At 39.4% G+C, this 18,405-nt stretch overlaps 1 protein-coding gene across 3 annotated transcripts in view; it reads left to right on the top strand.

Moving 5' to 3' along the window:
* LOC103136021 (myocyte-specific enhancer factor 2A-like) overlaps positions 1-18,405 on the top strand; it is a 49,736-nt gene that overhangs the window by 23,044 nt on the left and 8,287 nt on the right. For all 3 annotated transcript variants that reach the window (XM_007549096.2, XM_007549097.2, XM_016669932.1), the window contains 4 exons: positions 103-292; positions 5,909-6,112; positions 17,713-17,844; positions 18,130-18,340. In XM_007549096.2, coding sequence (XP_007549158.1) covers positions 239-292; positions 5,909-6,112; positions 17,713-17,844; positions 18,130-18,340 — 601 coding nt within the window. In that variant the 5' untranslated portion in view covers positions 103-238. The remainder of the gene's footprint in view (positions 1-102; positions 293-5,908; positions 6,113-17,712; positions 17,845-18,129; positions 18,341-18,405) is intronic.

The raw sequence follows: 18,405 nt of genomic DNA, 5'->3' as shown, positions 1-18,405 counted from the left end.
GGTTAAAAAAAAAAAAAGCATCTAAAAGCATTATAAGCTGAAGACGGGCTGTGATGGAGTGAAAACAGGACTTGTTTGACTCTGCGTGTGTCTCTCTTTCAGCAGGCCAATGGCGAGCTGATACCGGTGTAACAGCAGCTGACGTTGGGACTATGTGTTAAGGATTGCCTTTTGAATTTTTAACCACCTTGAGCCCGCTGGTATACCTCTTCAGCTGTTAGTGGAGTTTGTGTCGGCCATGGGGAGGAAGAAGATTCAGATCAGTCGGATCCTGGATGAGAGGAACAGACAGGTCGGTGCCTCATTCCCTGTCTGTCTTCTTACGTCATTTCTTCTGATTACATGTTGTTTTCTGGAATATAGAAAGTGACAGCATCATCTGTGCTTCTGAACATCTGTACAAAACTGTAATTTTACTGAGAAAACCAAGGAAAAAAACAACAACCCATCCAGCTTTGAAACGGTCTGATGCATGATGTGGTGGAAGGAAAGTTCTCCTGAAAACATCCGATTTACATCTGTAGAAGAGCAACTGGAACAGGTGGAGCTGGTGTTTTAGAAGAGTCTCAGCAGGTTTGGTGATGATGTGCTACAGACTGAGTTGAAATCCAACATCTAGAGCTGAGAGGATTAGAATGGAAAAACAAATCTTTACTCGTGTACAGTAATATGGATAACTAACATCATGTGCAGTGATACTAATCTGTGTAAAAGTAATTTACTGGCATACCTCTAGCTACAGTACCTAATCCAACTTATACAGAAATACAAGAAATACCCAGATTTTTTCACTCATTCCCAACTTTTACAGTTGTCACATTTTGTTGCATTACAGCCACACATTTCAGTGTATTTCATTGGGATTTTGTCACAAACCAATGCGAAGTAGCATACCTGCAAACTGGAAGGAAAACAATGATTTTCAAAGTGTTTTAATCATTAACATATAAAAAAAAAAATCAAGAAATCTAAAAACAAATGTGGCAGTACTCTGACACTCATTCATTAAAATTCAGCAATCAGTTGGTCAAAACCAATGTATCTAGTAAATGGAATCGATCTGTATAGTATAAGCTTAGTTGAAGGTTTCAGAGGTTTTTTTTAGAGAACCTTAGGGAACAAACATCTTAACATAGAGCAGACAGGTCAGGGTGGATGATGTGGAGAAGTTGAAAGCAGAGTTAGGTTAAAAAACAAGAAGGCTTTGATTGTCTCACAGAACATCTAAAAATAAAAGAACTGTGAGACAGCTGTCGACTTGTTAAGTTGTAGTTGTTTAATTATAATGACTGGCTGGTTAAGGAGAGCATTAAATGGAAAAGCTGGAGGAGCTGCAGATTAGGCTAAATAATCTGTTGACAAGACGATCACAAATTCTGCCCTCTGCAAATCTGGCTTTCATAAAAGAGTAGTGAGAAAAAAAAACGTTGTTGAAAGAAAGTCAAAAGAAAATTTGATTACGGTTTGCCACAAGCCATGTATAGAAAATGGTCATTTTTTTGGTTTGGTCAGATGAGGGAGAATTTAAACTCTTTGGTAGCGGTCCACTGATACATCCACCCAGATTCCCTTAATTTTGGACGATCAGCTATTGGCCGATACTTCCATGAATAGCCGATCTTATCCAAAGATCTGAAAATCAGCAACTCTTCCCTTTTGCTCTGCTGTGAGACAGACCCGCCCTCCAGGTCATGTCTTCATGACAATAGTCACCCCACTGCTGCTATACTTATTAACTTTTAAGACAAAAATAATCGATATTAGCCAAAAATGGAATCAGGAGTTAAAGACCAGTGATGAGCCAGAAAACTACAGTCTGATCGCCCCGGGTTTCTGATCTACAAGCCAAGCTAATAACTTTCTGCACATCATCATGCTGTGCTGATGCTTTTCTTCTGCTCAGAGTCTATAGGGAAAAATAAATGAAGCTCAATGCAGGAGAAATTGGAAGAAAACCCATATATGTTAGAAGGGCCTAGTCAAAGTCCAGACCTAAATTATTTGAAAATCAGCATCGAGACTTGACATTTGCAAAACTGTGACATTTCTAAAATTACTCGCTGGTGTATTTGCAACTAAAGGCAGTTGATTGAAGAATGGATGAGGAGGACTTGAAAGAAATGCACTCCGCACTTTTCAGCTTATGATGGGGAAAAAAACCCCATTGAAAACATGCTTTATTTTTCTTCTGTTTCACAATTATGATTTGTGTTCTTCCATCACATTAAATCCCAATAAAAGTTGTTGAAACTGATGAAATGTGGGGGAAGAAAAAAGTTGGAGAATTGCGTGTCATTTAGCAAATCACCGCAGATCAGATCTCCCGTTACAAAAACAGCATTAGGCCTCTGTCCCGAGGAGCTCCTGGGCCTTTCTCTACTCTGTTACCCTTCTGAGACAGCAGTGTGTGCAGCTGCTGGGCGGTGAGGGCAGTAATTTCTGGTTAGCAGCGTTCGGACAGCACCCTGTCATTAGCAGGGCGGGTCAGCGTCGGGGACACACAGTGGCCCTCTCTCCTCACGTCTCCTTACGTCGCCACGTGGCTGGCCGCTGGAATCCTTCACTGTCTGACTCCTCTATATATACTTATAAATATATCTGTATATATGTATCACCCCCCCTCAACAGTACAACAAATACCAGCCTGTCTGGAAGGATTGCACAGGCTCTGGAAATATGGATGTGGCTGGAAAATAAATATCTGGGAAGATTGTTTACATTTGATGTTTGGTTGTCTCGGCCTGAGCTGTTTGAGAACGGACACTGCTGCAGTTGTCTGGCACGCGCTATCGGCCCCGAGTCTTATATTTAGATCCTTGGCTCTATTTTAGGAAGCTGGCTTGCGGTTTTGTTTTATCTGTCAAGCACATCATCTGTTTTTAGCCATTTTTTCTGCTTTCTCATTTTATCTTTCTGGTACACATTTTGCTTCATATATATATATATATATAAATTTCACATTTTATCTAAGATGCTGAAGCACTAGATGTTCCAATTGAATGATGGTGAAACGCTGCCAAAACACAAAATCTTACCAAGTATTTTTTTGTTTGCTTTCTAGTGCAAATATAGTAAACCTGAAATACGAAAAAACAAACTTATAATTAACTTTTCAGGAAGATATAAGAGCTTTTCTAAATAAATACATCTTTAATATTGATGAAAAAGTACTAGTTCCATTTGCAGATTATTTCACTTATAACTTGGGAAAAATGTTTTGTTATAAGTGAAAACATCTGCCAATGGAAATAGTATTTTTTCATCAATATTAAAGAATTATGGACTTAAAACAAGCTTCCCAAAAAATTACTTTTAAGTTTGTTTCGTCTTATTTCAACTTTTCTATATTTGCATTAGAAACTAGACCAAAATTACTAGGTAAGATTTTGTGTTTGCGCAGTGAAAACCACCATCACTTATCTACCAACAACGAAGAGATGGTTATTTATTTAGTTGTGCTTTCTAACCTGAACATATTAGAGCCTAAACAGAGTCCTTAAGCTCCCCTCACCTCTGCAGTCAGTGGTCATCCTTGGTGCTCCAGTCCCAGGTGAGGTGCAGGAGGATTGGTCCCACTCAGCACTCAGACACTGCACAGCGCATTCTGCGCCGGTCGGGCCAGTATGCAAATACGCTCTGATCCCCACCAAGAACCGTCTGCTCAACTGACTTGCTTTCAGGTGGTGGAAAACAACCTGTTAAGCAAATATGTTGCTTAACATGTTGTTAAGCAACATATTTGTTGCTTAACAAATATGTTGTTAAGCAACATATTTGCTTAACAACATAGTGAGGGGGCGTCTGGTAGCCCCCTCACTACCAGACGCAGTGAGGGGGCGTCTGGTACCAGAGCTCAGTCAAATGCATTTGGTGGATCAGCCTGTCGTCAAAGTGGGATTATGTGTAATTTTGTGCTGCTACTAACAATTAATTGCCACGTTTTATGTTGAAGTGATTAGTCTACATCTCAAATGAAATGATTTTGATTTTTTTATAGTAAACTAAATTTGTTTTGTATACAAATTACAATATAAACAAAGTCTGAATTTTAAAAGCTTAATCAAGTTAATTTCAGGGTATGAAATTAACCCTGAAATTTCATAATCCCAGTCAGTCGCATTTTAGTTCAAAATCATATGTCGAGAAAATTAGCAAAATGTTCAATTCAAAACCCCTTTTTGCTGCTAAATAATTGCATAGACAGGTGAGCTCAGCAAGAAAATGTATTTATTATTTTCAATCTGTTAGGTTATTGAAGCATCAGATTGGTGCTCTTATACCAATTCAGCTGTCAAGGCTTCCAGGAACCCCTGATGACTCATGGGAGTTCTGTAGAAATAACTACTTCTTTAGAAATGTGGCCTGTGAAAAAAATGCTGATATCAGGATTTTTTTGCATTGAGATGCTATTTTAGGCTCCTTTTAAACTCTATTTAATTTCACTCTAGCACAATTTGAACACAACAACAGTCTGTTCCAGCGTCCAATCAGATCATATTTTTAAAAGTAAAAAATGAAGCCCCAGTTGGCCAGGAGAAGCGACTTTGTCATCCGTTGTTGTTGTTTGTCGATGTCGTTTGTGAGTCAGATTTATCGGTGCACCACGACCAGAAACTCACAAATAGAAAGGCTGTGTTTATAAAGTTCATAACCAGGTTCATTCTGAAACATCAGAATCAGGGACTTCATCAGACACACATGAGGAATGAAAAAAAAAATCTAAATATAACGTATGATCAGACCTTTGGTGTCAGGATCCCAGAAGGTATGATCACAGAAACATTTACCGCTGTCTGATTCACAGCAGGGAGTGAGCTGCTCACTGTGACAGGGATGAGAGAGAACGTCACCTGGTGCTCACTGTCAGCTGTAAAACAGACCCTCCATACATGAAGGCGTTGAGAATATGAGTCATCTTTCCATATGATTCTGTACAGTTTATCAGTTGAAGAAGTGGGGGAGAAGTTGTTACAATAAAGCTGGGATTGATTCAGTCAACACATTAGCAAAAGGTGACCTAATGAACAGGTTAGGACAGGTCGATGAGCTATAAAAAAATGCTCATTACATTTTTTTACACAAAATCATTCTTAGAAAATGAGATTTCAGTCTGCTCTGTCCTGCTGACTTTGAGTTCCTGCTTTAGGACCGCTTGTCACCTTAAATTCAAGTAAACTGCTGCTGGCCACGCCCTCCAACTCAACGCTTACTCTCATATGTGAAAATGGCTACAAACAGATGCACAATTATACAACCAAACATCTTTGAAAAGCAGAAGTGGCGCCTCCCAGACAACCAACAAGAATGCAGAAGGTGGTCTCTGGATAGTAAGTCAACAATAAGTATTTTTGGGGTTGCTGTGGTGATGCATGGGTTAAGCACAACCCACATAAAGAGGCCTTATGATTCATGGAAGTTCTGTAGAAAAAAATACTTCTTGAGAAATGTGGGCAGGTTTGATTCCCAGCCTGGTGACCTTTGACCCCTGTCTTCCCTCTCTCTCATTACTCTATTTTCCTGTCACTTTCAAATAAAGGCCACCAGAGCCAAAAAACATTTAAAAAAACAATAAGTCTTTTCCAGCAGCCATTGTACAGCAAATACAGCGGCAAAACCAGCTGACCAAACATGCCGGAGCTCCACAGTTGTTGCTAAGCTGCACTCGGCTGGGGGGGTGAAATGGGTATTGATTGTGACAACAATTGGGAAGTTTTTGAAAAAACTAATTTTCAAGACACCAACAAACCCAATGGAAGGATGAAACGCTGCAAAACGCGAGTTTGCAAAGTGAGTTTCAAATATGAGAGGACATCACAGGTGCCAGTGGTATTCAGTCATGGATTAGGCCACCAACAGAGCAGTTGACACAAATCCATTTGGTTAATTTGGGTTTGCTTTGCTCCTCCAGGTGACTTTCATGAAGAGGAAGTTCGGCCTGATGAAGAAGGCCTACGAGCTGAGCGTTCTCTGCGACTGTGAAATAGCCCTCATCATCTTCAACAGCTCCAACAAGCTGTTCCAGTACGCCAGCACAGACATGGACAAAGTCCTGCTGAAGTACACCGAGTACAACGAGCCCCACGAGAGCAGAACCAACACCGACATTTTAGAGGTAAGGAGTCGACGGCGCCGTCTTCAGAGGATTCGCTTTGCCTGCCGTTCGTCTCATTTACTCCGTCTGCGTTCTGTTTAGAGAGAGCATATTAGTTTTGATTAAAAGGCGTGACATGCAAATACGCCTCATGTACAACACGGCTTGTTTTGCATCAGCCGCCATGAAGCGTGTGCGTGTACAGTTAGTGAGAGGAGGAATCTGTCTGACCGACGTTTTCTTTGTCCATGTCAAGAAAAGGGAAGGAAGTGACAAAAAGGATGTATTTTAAAAAGGGGAATTTTGTGCTACAGTGTAGAGCTCAGAATTTCATCTTGATGTCTTCTTACTTCACTGTTTTTCTTTGAAAATGTAAGGAAGTGAAATGTTCATAAATTAATAAAAAGACCCTAAGCTATTGTGTGAAAATATGAATAACAGACAGGCAGATCGGTTTCATTTCTCAAATTCTAACTATTTAATCAGATATTGTAATGTCCACTTTTAGGCCTTTAGAGATGCTCTCACTGTTGTGTATACAGTACAAACGTCACTATTTATCCTGTGAGAAGCATACAGTATTTAATGTGGCTCTAAATGTGAGAAAAGAAACAAATACTGTGAAAGCTCAAGTCCTGCTCGATGTAAAGTATGTATGGTTTTTATTTGCCTTCTGTTTTTTATTATGTGTATACAGGAATCAAAGGTGCTCTACATGTGGTATATTACAATCTTGTTTTATATTTAGATTTTTAAAAATATATTAAGAATTGCCATATGAAAGTTAAATGCCCATCATGCAGCCTGCTGAGTGAACGACTTCGTTCCTGATGCTCGATTCCAATTTATTTTTTGCAGAAAAAAGTTTTGTTTTCACATAGGCAACATTTCCAAAAAATGATATCTCGATATATATTTTTAAAATACCTCAATGACAATATCACAGATGATATCCCACATTTTCTGCTTCCTCTATTTTATTTTTTCTTTGGCTAAACAAATATGTAACATCAAAACATAGTTGTTGTTTTCTTTTGCTTTTCTTTATAAACAGTCACAAAAAGTAAATAATTTATTGATAAGTATTGATACAAAATCACAGAATATGTTTAGTGCATCAATGAAAATATAAAGTAGATACATATAAATGCAAACTAATTCTGGCCATAAGTAACAAAACTTAAAAACTCAAAAGAAACGGAGAGAACATTTGTTTTTCTAGTTGTTAAAAAGTGTTTGTTTTTTTAAAGAAGTGAAAAAAAGTATGTGGACAAGTAAAAATATAATATAAATATAATATAATATAAAAGAAAATCTGGTGCCATTGTGAGTTATTGTCGAGCATCGTCACATCAACGACGTAAAAAACTGCAGACGAATTGAAAACTATTAGACACGTATCTGATTTAGAACAACATATGGAAGCTGCAATATTCAAAAGATATTTTTTTGAGTGAAAAGATTGGAATTGATCTGTTCAGACTGCCTTGAAAAAATTTGATATGTCAAAAAGTGGTCAAATATTCACCAGCTAAATTAATCAAAAAGTAGGTGGGGCTGCCATCAGTTGGAGCCGCTCCAAACGTTCGGCAAACATTTGGTGTCAAATTCTCCTGCACTAGCGCACATCCTTGGTCTACATGGCGTCTAGAAGTCGTGTTCAAATTACAGATGTTGCCATAAAATGAGCGGCAGTCTGACTCAACTTAGGGCAAAATCTCAGCAGCATCAAAGTTTGTTCTCGCCGTTTTCGAAGCACACGCCAGCAAACACCCCCTTTCCTGAAACGCAGGTGTTTCAGTGAGATGCTTGTCCTGTTTCAGCGTCTCTACTCATTGGCTCTGCTGCTAGAAACGAATGGCCACCATAACTCATGTTCTGTTTATTTAAACTTCCACTGTGTGTTTGCCTTTCTTGGAGCCTGACTCTCACACTTGCACTAAGTTGTGATTTTACTCCTTCAGAGGAAATTAGATACATTTACTTCCTCAAAATGTACATTTAAGGCTCCACTTTGTGGGAGCCTTCAATGTGGAAAAGCCTTCAAGCTTCAAAAAAGTCCCTACTTGCCCAACCTCTCATGTCCAAAGCCTGTAACATAATCCGTAAAGTCTCTTCGAGTGATTGAACAATTTCTAAATGAAAACCAGTTGCAGTAAAGATGATCAATATGCACAATTCAAATATTGATACTAAAGAGTGTCTGTGTAAACTCTCTTGCTGTGAAACCACAACTGGACACCTGGGGAGGCTCCGACAGCCATTAGCCGTGCAGAATTTGCCTTCTCTCCACCTCATTTTGTTTATTTCCACAAATGTCATGCAGACAGACGAGCTGGCTAAGGCAGTGCCTGACGAATTGGAAGGCTGCTTGTTTACATATTGGTCTGTCTATTTGCAACATTTAAGCATGAAATTTGACTATATTTAAAGGACGGGCCCCTCTTGCTACAGCAGGCGTCCCGTGTCGGAGAGGTCCCACAAGAAGCTCAGTTGGATCAAATAATTATGATCAGGCAGGAAAATAAAACACCCAAGTTTTTTTTTCCACACAGAACAAACGTATGTACAAATATTGTTTAATGTATATAAAAATGACCAAACATGATCATTTCATTTTCATTTAAATGACAACAAAACGTCTTGTAGATGTCGACAGAAAGTTTGGAAACAGCTGCTTCAAGGGAATGTTTTGCCGCCACTATTGCATCATCTTCTCTTCAAATGTGGGAGCTGAAGTCACCAGTAACTGTTTAACACACAAACAGTGGCACTTTTTTGCGATACTGAGCACTTATTGTACCTTTTGGATTGGTAATGGGAATGACGGGCACAGCCTGCTGTGAAAGCGTTTTTAAGACAATGCCACCACTTTTAAATCATTCGTTTTGCATCTTTTTCATGCGGCGGTGCAAAAACAAGCCGGCAGACTGTCAAAGGAGGCACAAATAATTATTAAGTACAGTTGAAATTAAGATTGCTGACTGAAGGGGTGTGCTGTGGTGGTGCAGGGGTCAACCACAGTCCACATATGGAGGCCTCAGTCCTCGATGTGGCCGTCACAGGTTCGATTCCCGGCCTGGCAACTTTTGCCGCATGTCTTCCCCTTCTCTCATTACCCCACTTTCCTGTCAACTAACTATCAAATAAAGGCCACTAGAGCCGATAAAACCTTTAAAAAAAAAGATTGTTGACTGAAACTGGCTAATGATGCCAATTTATTTGCAGTTAGAACCAGCATAGATTGAGAATCACAAAACCCACTCTGTTTGAAGAACAGACTAACATCATACTCGCTTATTGAAGAAATTAACATTTATTAACTTGAGCAAATTTTAAAAAAGAATTCTGAAGCACTTTTAAAATAGAATGTCAAATATGACTTTTTTTTTTTTAACAACAACAACAACAAAAAAAACCCTAAAGGAAGAAAACCCACATTTGTACTTGTTTGTCATGGTTCATCATTGTTTGTGGTTTTCTATCGGCTCATCTTATCTCTGTGTTTTTAAAATAGCTTTGTTTAGGGCTTAATCACAATTAGAAATCACTGGTAACGGCAACTGTGGTGACGGAGCAGCTTTTAATCTTTAGTAATTTTTCTGAGAAGGGCCTGTTCAGCTTGGGGTCATATTTTTGGAAACGGCAACCTAATTGTGACATCTCTTTTGCTCAACTAGCTGTGAACAGTGCTGTATTGTTGTGAGATAAATGAGAAATAACTAGTGCTGTTCTCACTGTTTGTTTGGTCTGATCCCTCCAAAAGAGCCTCTAGACCTTTTATAAATTAGTGTGTCTTATATTGTTGCACTCCTGCACTCCAGCACTCAGCGTAGGATAAAACTGCACTATGTCCCCACGGTCGCCGGTGTTGAATCGACTGGCTCTGTTTATTGCGGTGCTACATTAAACCGACTCCCTTTTCAGTCTGGCATTCTGGACAGGCTTCTAATAAATAATACACAGGAAAACATTGTGATGGAGCCTTAAGAAAGCTTGTGTGTGTGCGTGTGTCTGGGTGTGTGTGTGTGTGCATAAACAACTGCCCACAAACCTCAATGAAGGCTGATCCAACATAAGTTCAGAACTGTAGGTCAAAGGTTATCCACCACAACACCAACAACTGAATGTTACTACATGTTACTGCAGTCACACGTGTCTCTGCAGGCTGTTGAATCATTGAGTTTTTCACACAAAAACTTCTGCTTTTGGGTCCGTTTGTCTTCACTTTTGGTCAAATCATTGTTGATGTAGTTAAACTGCCGAACTGTCTCGCTGCAGCTGCCTCTGCCCGATTTCAAGAACCAGAAAAGATTGGATGACTTTTTTTTGTGATTTTTGTTTTCTATACGTAAACCTCACATGATTTAGGATTACGTGCGTTTGACTTTAACCATAAGGAGATGCAGTCCTAGTCATTAAATGTTACAACAGTCAAAGTCTACAAAAATGTTTAAAACAAAATCTGTAATCTATTTAAAGCAGTAGCAAGTTATATTTTCTATAACATTTACATCTGAAACAAAATATTTACACACATTAAAATAAAAACATACCTTGCTTTTCTTTCTTCCTTTCTTTCCCCACTGTTTGACGATAAAAAAAGACTAAACTTCTCCTGCTATAGGTCATGTAGGATTTTCAAAACATTTCTGTTTATTAGAGGCCAGAATGATCTAGCCTAATATCAGCTCCTACTCTTTATGCTCCTCTACTGCTGCCAACATAGCAACTTGTTATATTTCGCACCCTTTCAGACAAAAAAGTGATATCAGCCTTAATCAGAGTTGGCAGGTCGGGCTTTTTAAAGATCGGTGATCAGCCAGGAAACTGCAATCGGTGCACTCCTAGTTAATAATATTGTAATTGTTCTAAATGTTGTTGTAACAGCAGAATAATTGTTGCTTTGCTGTTTTGAATTGAAACAGTTACACAGCAAAAACACAAACTCTTACCAAATATTTTTAATCTATTTTCTAGTGCAAATATTTCAGTACACTTTAAATAAGACAAAACTAACTCATGAGTAACTTTTCAGCAAGATATAGGAGCTTGCTTTGATTCAACAACTCCTTAATATTGATAAAAAAAGTGCTAGTTCCACTGGCAGATCATTTAATTTATTACAAGGCATTTTTCCCATGTTATGAATGAAATAATCTGCCAGTGGAACTAGTGTTTTTTCATTGATATTAAGGAATTATTAACATAAAACAATCTCGTATTTCTTGCTGAAAAGTTCATTGTGAGTTAGTTTTGTCTTCTTTTCAAGTGTACTGCGATGTTTGCACTAGAAACTAGATGAAAAATACTGGGTAGGACTTTGCAGGGTAAAACGTGCAGACATGCACACCACAAGGCCATGAAACCGTGGCGCTTTTTACCAAAGGTTTCGTGACAATGTCCCATACCCAATGCAGCGCTGTAAATGTTTAAAAGCTTGCTTTCTTACTGATCCTAACAGTAAAACCAGTCAAATGCTTCACAGATCGAAACAGAGAAGACTCCTGGCCATGTAAAACAGCCCGAAAGCCCTTCCTGGTCACTTCATCTTCCTGACAGTTTGCTTTTGTCACTATAATTGACCTAGGCTCGCGTCCAGCAGAGTGAAGTTTCAACAACAACAGAGAGTCTGTCCAAGGTATGCAGTTCAGTCATGTCAGCCTGTGGAGATGAATGAGAAGTTCAGCGGAAAGAGAAGAACTACGACAGAGTGGAAGCTGAAAGCGCGGCGCGGGGCTCAGCCGTTATTCGGGTCCAATCCTTCAGAACGACCGCACATTTCCTATAGGACGCGTTATCAGGGAGTCTGCTTTTTCCTTCTTTTTTTTTTTAACTCCCAGCGATTTGTCGGATCAAATCTCAAGCATTGTACCCTATTCTTAGCCCCGCGGGGCAGGAGTCCCTTGCCTGAAAAAGGCTCTGGGGGTGGGGGGGCAACGAGGGGCTTTATTTTATCTTTGATGCTGCCCCAACAGCTACAAGACATCACCCTCACAAGCTGTGATTCTTAACAGTGCAGCTCATGCCTCTTGGTGGCAACCGGCCAGATGCCTTTGGAGATCCACTAAAGCCCGCTTTGACATTTGAGATGATAAGAAGGCACACACCCTCAGATCCTGTAACAGACACTTAGAGATAGTCCTCAGAGGCCAGACACGATGCAGTGCTTTAAACCCCCCTACACACACGCACGCACACACACACACACACACACACACACACACACGTTTTGCTATCTTTGTGGGGACTTTCCATTGACTTCCATTCATTTCTACTAATTTCTACAGTCTAAACCTTACCTTTACCCTTTTCCTAACCCTAACCATCACATACCTAACCCTAACCCTAACCAAAACTCAATTCATACCTTAGCCCTAACTCTGACCCCTGACCCAAAAACAGGGTTTCCCCTCGTGGGGACCAGGCTCCGGTCCCCACAACGTATTACAAACAAACACACACACACACACACACCTATGGAGACTTATCTCACTGTGCGAGTCTTAGGACTAAATCCTGCTCGACCCACATGCCCTTGTTCTGCTCTGCTCCTCTCTGTCCTGGTGTCATCCAGTATTATTAGCCTCTTAGTGCATTTTTCAGGAAAAGACATGCATTATAAAGATGGACACAGATGCTATAGACCCGTGGCGTCCAATTTGGTCTCCATCAGGTTGGCAGGAGAGCTGCAAGAAGAGCAAAAAAATATACATGTCTTAGTATTTAATTTAAGAAGCTAAGAATGGACCGATCTACTTTTTTTCACTCCTAACATCGATGCTGATACCGATATCTGAGGTTCAGCATCAATGCGAAACAGAAAAATGGTGCTGACTAAAAATATTTCCCTTTTTTTCCCAAACACAGACATAAATGTACTGAATTAAACATCTATTAGATAACTCTGCACCGGTACAGCACACTTAAATACATCAGTAACTTCAGAAGCTTGAAAACAAATAAAAATAACTTCAGTCAGTGCAATTAGGACTATAACAGCCAGTGTAAAATAAATAATAAAGAAACTGAAACTGATAGAAACAATAGGTTGACTACATTGGTAAAACATGTAAAAGATAAACTACAACAACCCTACTTTCAAATGGTTCAGAAAGTGTAATTAGGAATTTTAAAAATAAACAAAAATAGTGTCACCAAGAGCACAAAGCCTGAATAGATCTACATTTATATATTGGGCACATTGTCACCAGATCTAGAATCTTTTTCAATTTCGGGGCCGATACTGGTATTAATATTGGATCGGTGCATCTGTTTGTCTTTTTAAAAAATATAATTGGTTAGTAGATTCAGTAATGTTTAGTCTGCTTTTTCCCCCTAATAGAGTCAATATTTACTTTCCCTTATTTTGTTCCCTATTTTTAATTATAGTGTTAACTTTCTGAGTGGACCCTTTGCCATGGCAACAGCCCTCATTATGTAACAGTAAGCGCTGAGCCTGTCTGCCCTGGTCTCTGTGGGAAATTCAGAAAGTAAACATTAGCTTGCAATGGCTCTAAATGTTATGCAAAAACTCTGGAGAAAGGTCTGGATTATTAGAGCTACAGCATGCAACTTTTATGGCAAAAAAATGAAACAATCTTGTTTTTTTTTACATATTTGGGACTTCTTTGATAGTATGAGACAGATATTCTCATATTGGCTCGTGATATTGTCTGTCTCGTGTTATACTGTCAGAACAAATATGTAAAAATTATTATTATTTTTTTTTATGAGTTCCCTACTTCTACGACAGCTAAGGCAAGGGTGTGTTTCAGCTGTCGGTGAAGTAAATACTAATGTCACTATTTCATCCAGATGAGCTGCAATGTTGAGTCAGTTTACTTTAAACCATTAAAAGCAGCTAATTAACCTGTCGCTGTTCAACTTGTTGTCTCCTCTGAAAAGGTAGGATAAGCACTGACTGACTAAGCAGTTTAGCTTAAATATGCTTAGGTTGTGTATCAAGGACCTGCTGTTGGAGGGGAAAAGCAAAGTTTGCTGTTTTGTTCCTTTTTGTTGAAACACTAAACAGAATTGATGGACAGGTTTGTGTCATCCAGTTCTTTGCAACAGTAGTCACAGCTCTTAAAGTTTTCCACTTTGTTTTAAACTACAACCACAAACTTTTATGTATTTCTTGGAGGTTTTTTACGGGATGTAACAGCACAAATTGTGAAGTGGAAGGAAAATGATGTATGACTTTTAATTTCATTTATTTTTTTGTTTTTTTTATTTAGAGAAAAAACTGAAAAGGGGATTCTTACTCACAACGACAAAAACAGTTACAACAAGTCTCCCGTTTTATCGTTCCTGTCCTCACGTGCAGCTGGAGGAGAAAACCACAGCGCTCCGTGATGAGTCACGGATCCTGTGGCTCACTCTTCACTGTCCACTGTAGTCCATCGTCTAAAAAGAAAAGAAGAAAGTGGGACAACTGCAAGCTTACCGAGACGATGGTCGTGGTAGAAGAATCTAATTTAATCTAGTTGATTTGATTAGGACAGTGCACATTAATCAATATCGCCACATGGCTTTGTAAATATGCAGAAATTAGCACAGTGGCTAAATTTATCCTAGGAGAAGTGAGCAGAAAAAACTAAGCACCTCACTATACAATTCCCAGGACAGGACACATAGTTCTATTAGAAAAGTACAAAATAATAATGATAATAATAACATCATTAATAGAAAACAATTACACAAGAAACAACTAACCAACAGACAGGAACAGTACAAGATCTGGACAGATGTTGCGTTTGTTGTGCACTCAAGAAATCTTGGAGGCACCCATCTACATTTTTTTCTCTTCCGATAAAATACCGGTAGTTGAGGTCAAGTATCGACCGACACAGAAAAACACCTGACTTAAAATGTTTCTTTTTTTAAACACAGACATAAATTAACTGAATTACAAATGTATTTGCTAACTCTCCACAAGTTAGCAAATAACTAACTCGCTATTTGGTCACTATTTGGTGTATTTTTATTTTTAAATACATCAGTAGCGTCACAGGTTTTGTCAAACTTGTAAAAACAGCTTTAATTAGTTCAGTCAGTGCAATTAGGAGCAAAACAGCCAACGTGAAATAGTGTAATTAGGAATAGATACAATGTAAAATAATAAGAAAGCATGACGTCGCTCAGAGTACAAAGCATAGAGTTAGACTGAATAGATCTGACCTTATGGATTGTGCACATGGTCACAGATACCTGATCTAGAATTTTCTTCAGCATCGGGACCGATACAGATATTTACATCATATCATTGCATCTTTACCATCTGGCTGCGAGGGAAAAGAAAAAGAAAGAAAACTATGAGAAGTCCCAGCCGCTTTTTGCCACAACACATTTAGTGGTCGCGTCAATTATCTGGAAGAAGGTGCTCTGGTGAGCGCAGCTCTTAAAAGGTTCTGCAGTTCCTCTGTCCGACTCTTGTCGCTGTCAGGATCAGAGAAGACGCAGCACATCTGCGTTCGTTTCAGGAGTTTACGAGGGCGTTGAAACGCTCTGCTGCTTTACGAGAGCTCGAGTGTGTGACCCCTCGAGAGGTCGCCCGGCTGCGAAAGTGGCGTTCAAGGTCTGTGGTGAAAAATAGACATGTCAGAGTGTTTTTAAAGCTTTGGGGTAACTACCAGTGTCTGGGAATGCAGCAGCGGCCGTGTGCCGGTCGGCCAGTCCGTCCCGTTCACGCTGTGACCTTATAATGAGAGGAGCAGAGAGGAGGGAGACCGCAGAGCTCATGTCACGCTCCAGGCTCGTCTGCTAGTGCAGGTGCAGTTAAATCCCATCCACTCATCCACTCCGCTGTGCTGTTTTCAAGGTTCGGCATCTTTCCCAGTGTTTCGCTAACAACCCTACAGCTAACTTCAAGCTGTAAAAACAACACAGGTTCAGCACTGAGCCACCTCTGTTTGATGAAGGGATTATGTAACCTTCAAGATTCATATCTTGCTCCAGTAAGGTGGAGCCATGGATGTTTTCTGTGTGAAATCATCCACAACTGATAAAGTCAAGCTGAGCTCTAAAAACAGCTGTTTTTTTTTGTTTGTTTGGTTTTTGTTTTTAAATCTGAATGCTTTTTACCACAGACTTTTTAAATTAATGGTAGCAACTGGCTTTTGATAGAATATTTATATATAGGTGACACGCTGCGTTTCCATTACAAATATGTGTAAAACTTTGTTGATATTCCATTAATGTTGAAAAAACCATCCATTCATTTTCTTTACACCCTTGTAAGGGACACCCTTGTCCCTTAGTGGGGTCAGGAGGGTTGCTGGTGCTTATCTCCAGCTAACGTTCCGGGCGAGAGGCGGGGTCACCCTGGACAGGTCACCAGTCTGTTGCAGGGCAACACAGAGACACACAGGACAAACAACCATGCACACACACACTCACACCTAGGGACAATTTGAAGAGGCGAAACCGGAGTACCCGGAGAAAACCCACCATGCAAACTCCATGCAGAAAGGTCCGGGCTGGGAATCGAACGCAGAGGCAACAGCTCTACCAACTGCGCCACTGTGCAGCCTGTTGAAAAAACACAATTTCGCACACAAGGGTTTTCCATTAAGTCAGGAATTAGAACAAACTTAGAATGTAGAGGAACTCTGCATTCTTGTTCTGAAATTAACATTATCAGAACAAGAATCTGATATAAATTACGGACTACTTATGGGGAACTAATATGTATTTTTATTTATTTATTTATTTATTTTTTACTTTTTCTTCTTTTGCTCTTTTCTTTGGTTTGTTAATTTGTTTATATTTCATTCCTGTAAAGCACTTTGAATTGCCTTGTTGCTGAAAATGTGCTATATAAATAAAATTACCTTAATTACCTTAAATAAGAACCGCATTTAAAAATCACAATGCGTTTGATCACGCGAAAAGTCATTGAAAACACACCGCGTCGTGGTTCTCCTACCATACTTCCTGTGGTCTCCTTCTTTGTGGTTTGCGTCAGTAGTGACATCCGATTTTGATCATGTGACTTGCATGATTGGGGAACAAGTGTTTCTGTGGCAGTTTTGCAAAATAAACCAGTGTGTGTCCTAATAAAACACAGGTAGTTTGTAGCATTCACATTCATTGTCATGTTCAGTTCATGAACTCGTTGCCATTGAAATGTGCAACAACTGAGAAGATCGCAGAATGTCTTACTGGGAATTTTTTATTCTTACTGTTATTAATAGTATTATTAATAATTATTTTATTAATTAAAATAATTGAAATGTGGACAGAGAGAAGGACTTTTTTGTTGTAACATTTAATGGTGAAATATTTAGTAAATATACATTTTATTCCTTTTTTAAAATTGTTTTTACATGAAAAGTGTTTTTGATTATATTGGATTTTTTTTTTATTTCTATTTTGCCCCCAAAGGGAATACAACTAGTCATGTTTTTCTGTAACAGTGATGCTATTCTATTCAGAGAGCTCACCTTTGACTTCATGTTAAAATATGAAAAACAACAAAAATAAGTTTCCTTAAACTCTTTTAGCACGTCTGTTCCATCCCCTCCGTCTACCGCCTCGCTTGCATGGTAAAAAAAAATGTTGTTTTCCGCCGATCTTTAATTGACTTTGTGCTTTTGCGTGCTGCCTTTTACCCACAGGCGCTGCGTAAGAAGGAGCACAGAGGCTGCGACAGCCCAGACGAGTCGTCCTATGTCCTCACCCCCAGCACCGAGGAGAAATACAAAAAGATAAACGAAGAGTTCGACAACATGATGAAAAGTCATAAAATAGTAAGCAACATTTTGGTAGGCTTTTTTTTATTATTGTCACATTGGAACAGAAGAATAAATTCTGAAATGTTGGATTTTGTCAAGGAGACGCATTTTTCACATCTGAAAGACAAATGAGAAAATGTCAGAGCCTCTGGTTCATGTTCTGTTTAATTATTACAGACATTAAGCTCATGCAGTGTTTATTGCCCGTTTTCATAATTGGTGACTGTAAAGCACTTTGAACAGCCTTGTTGCTGAAACGTGCCATACAAATAAACTTGTCTGGACTTTTGTTCCCACTAGTCCACAGGTCAGCCGCAGCAGCATTTCATGCATGCAGCGTCAGGCAGCACCACCTATTGCCATGGAGCAGGAGGAGGAGGAGGAGTGACTTCCCAGGCTCTAGCTGCAGCCACAGCAGTGCTGTCTGACAGCGGGATCCTCTGCTCGCCTCACACACACACCCACAGAAACACAAACTCCTCACAAAGACCTCCCAGCACCGGAAACACAGGTTAGTGTCACAGCATTAACACTTTTAAGGAATGAACCACAGAGTGATATATATATACACACACA

The sequence above is a fragment of the Poecilia formosa genome, unplaced genomic scaffold (genome assembly GCF_000485575.1).
Source record: "Poecilia formosa unplaced genomic scaffold, Poecilia_formosa-5.1.2 Scaffold29, whole genome shotgun sequence".
Taxonomy (NCBI): Eukaryota; Metazoa; Chordata; class Actinopteri; order Cyprinodontiformes; family Poeciliidae; genus Poecilia; species Poecilia formosa.
This window is presented reverse-complemented; position numbering and strand designations above follow the sequence as displayed.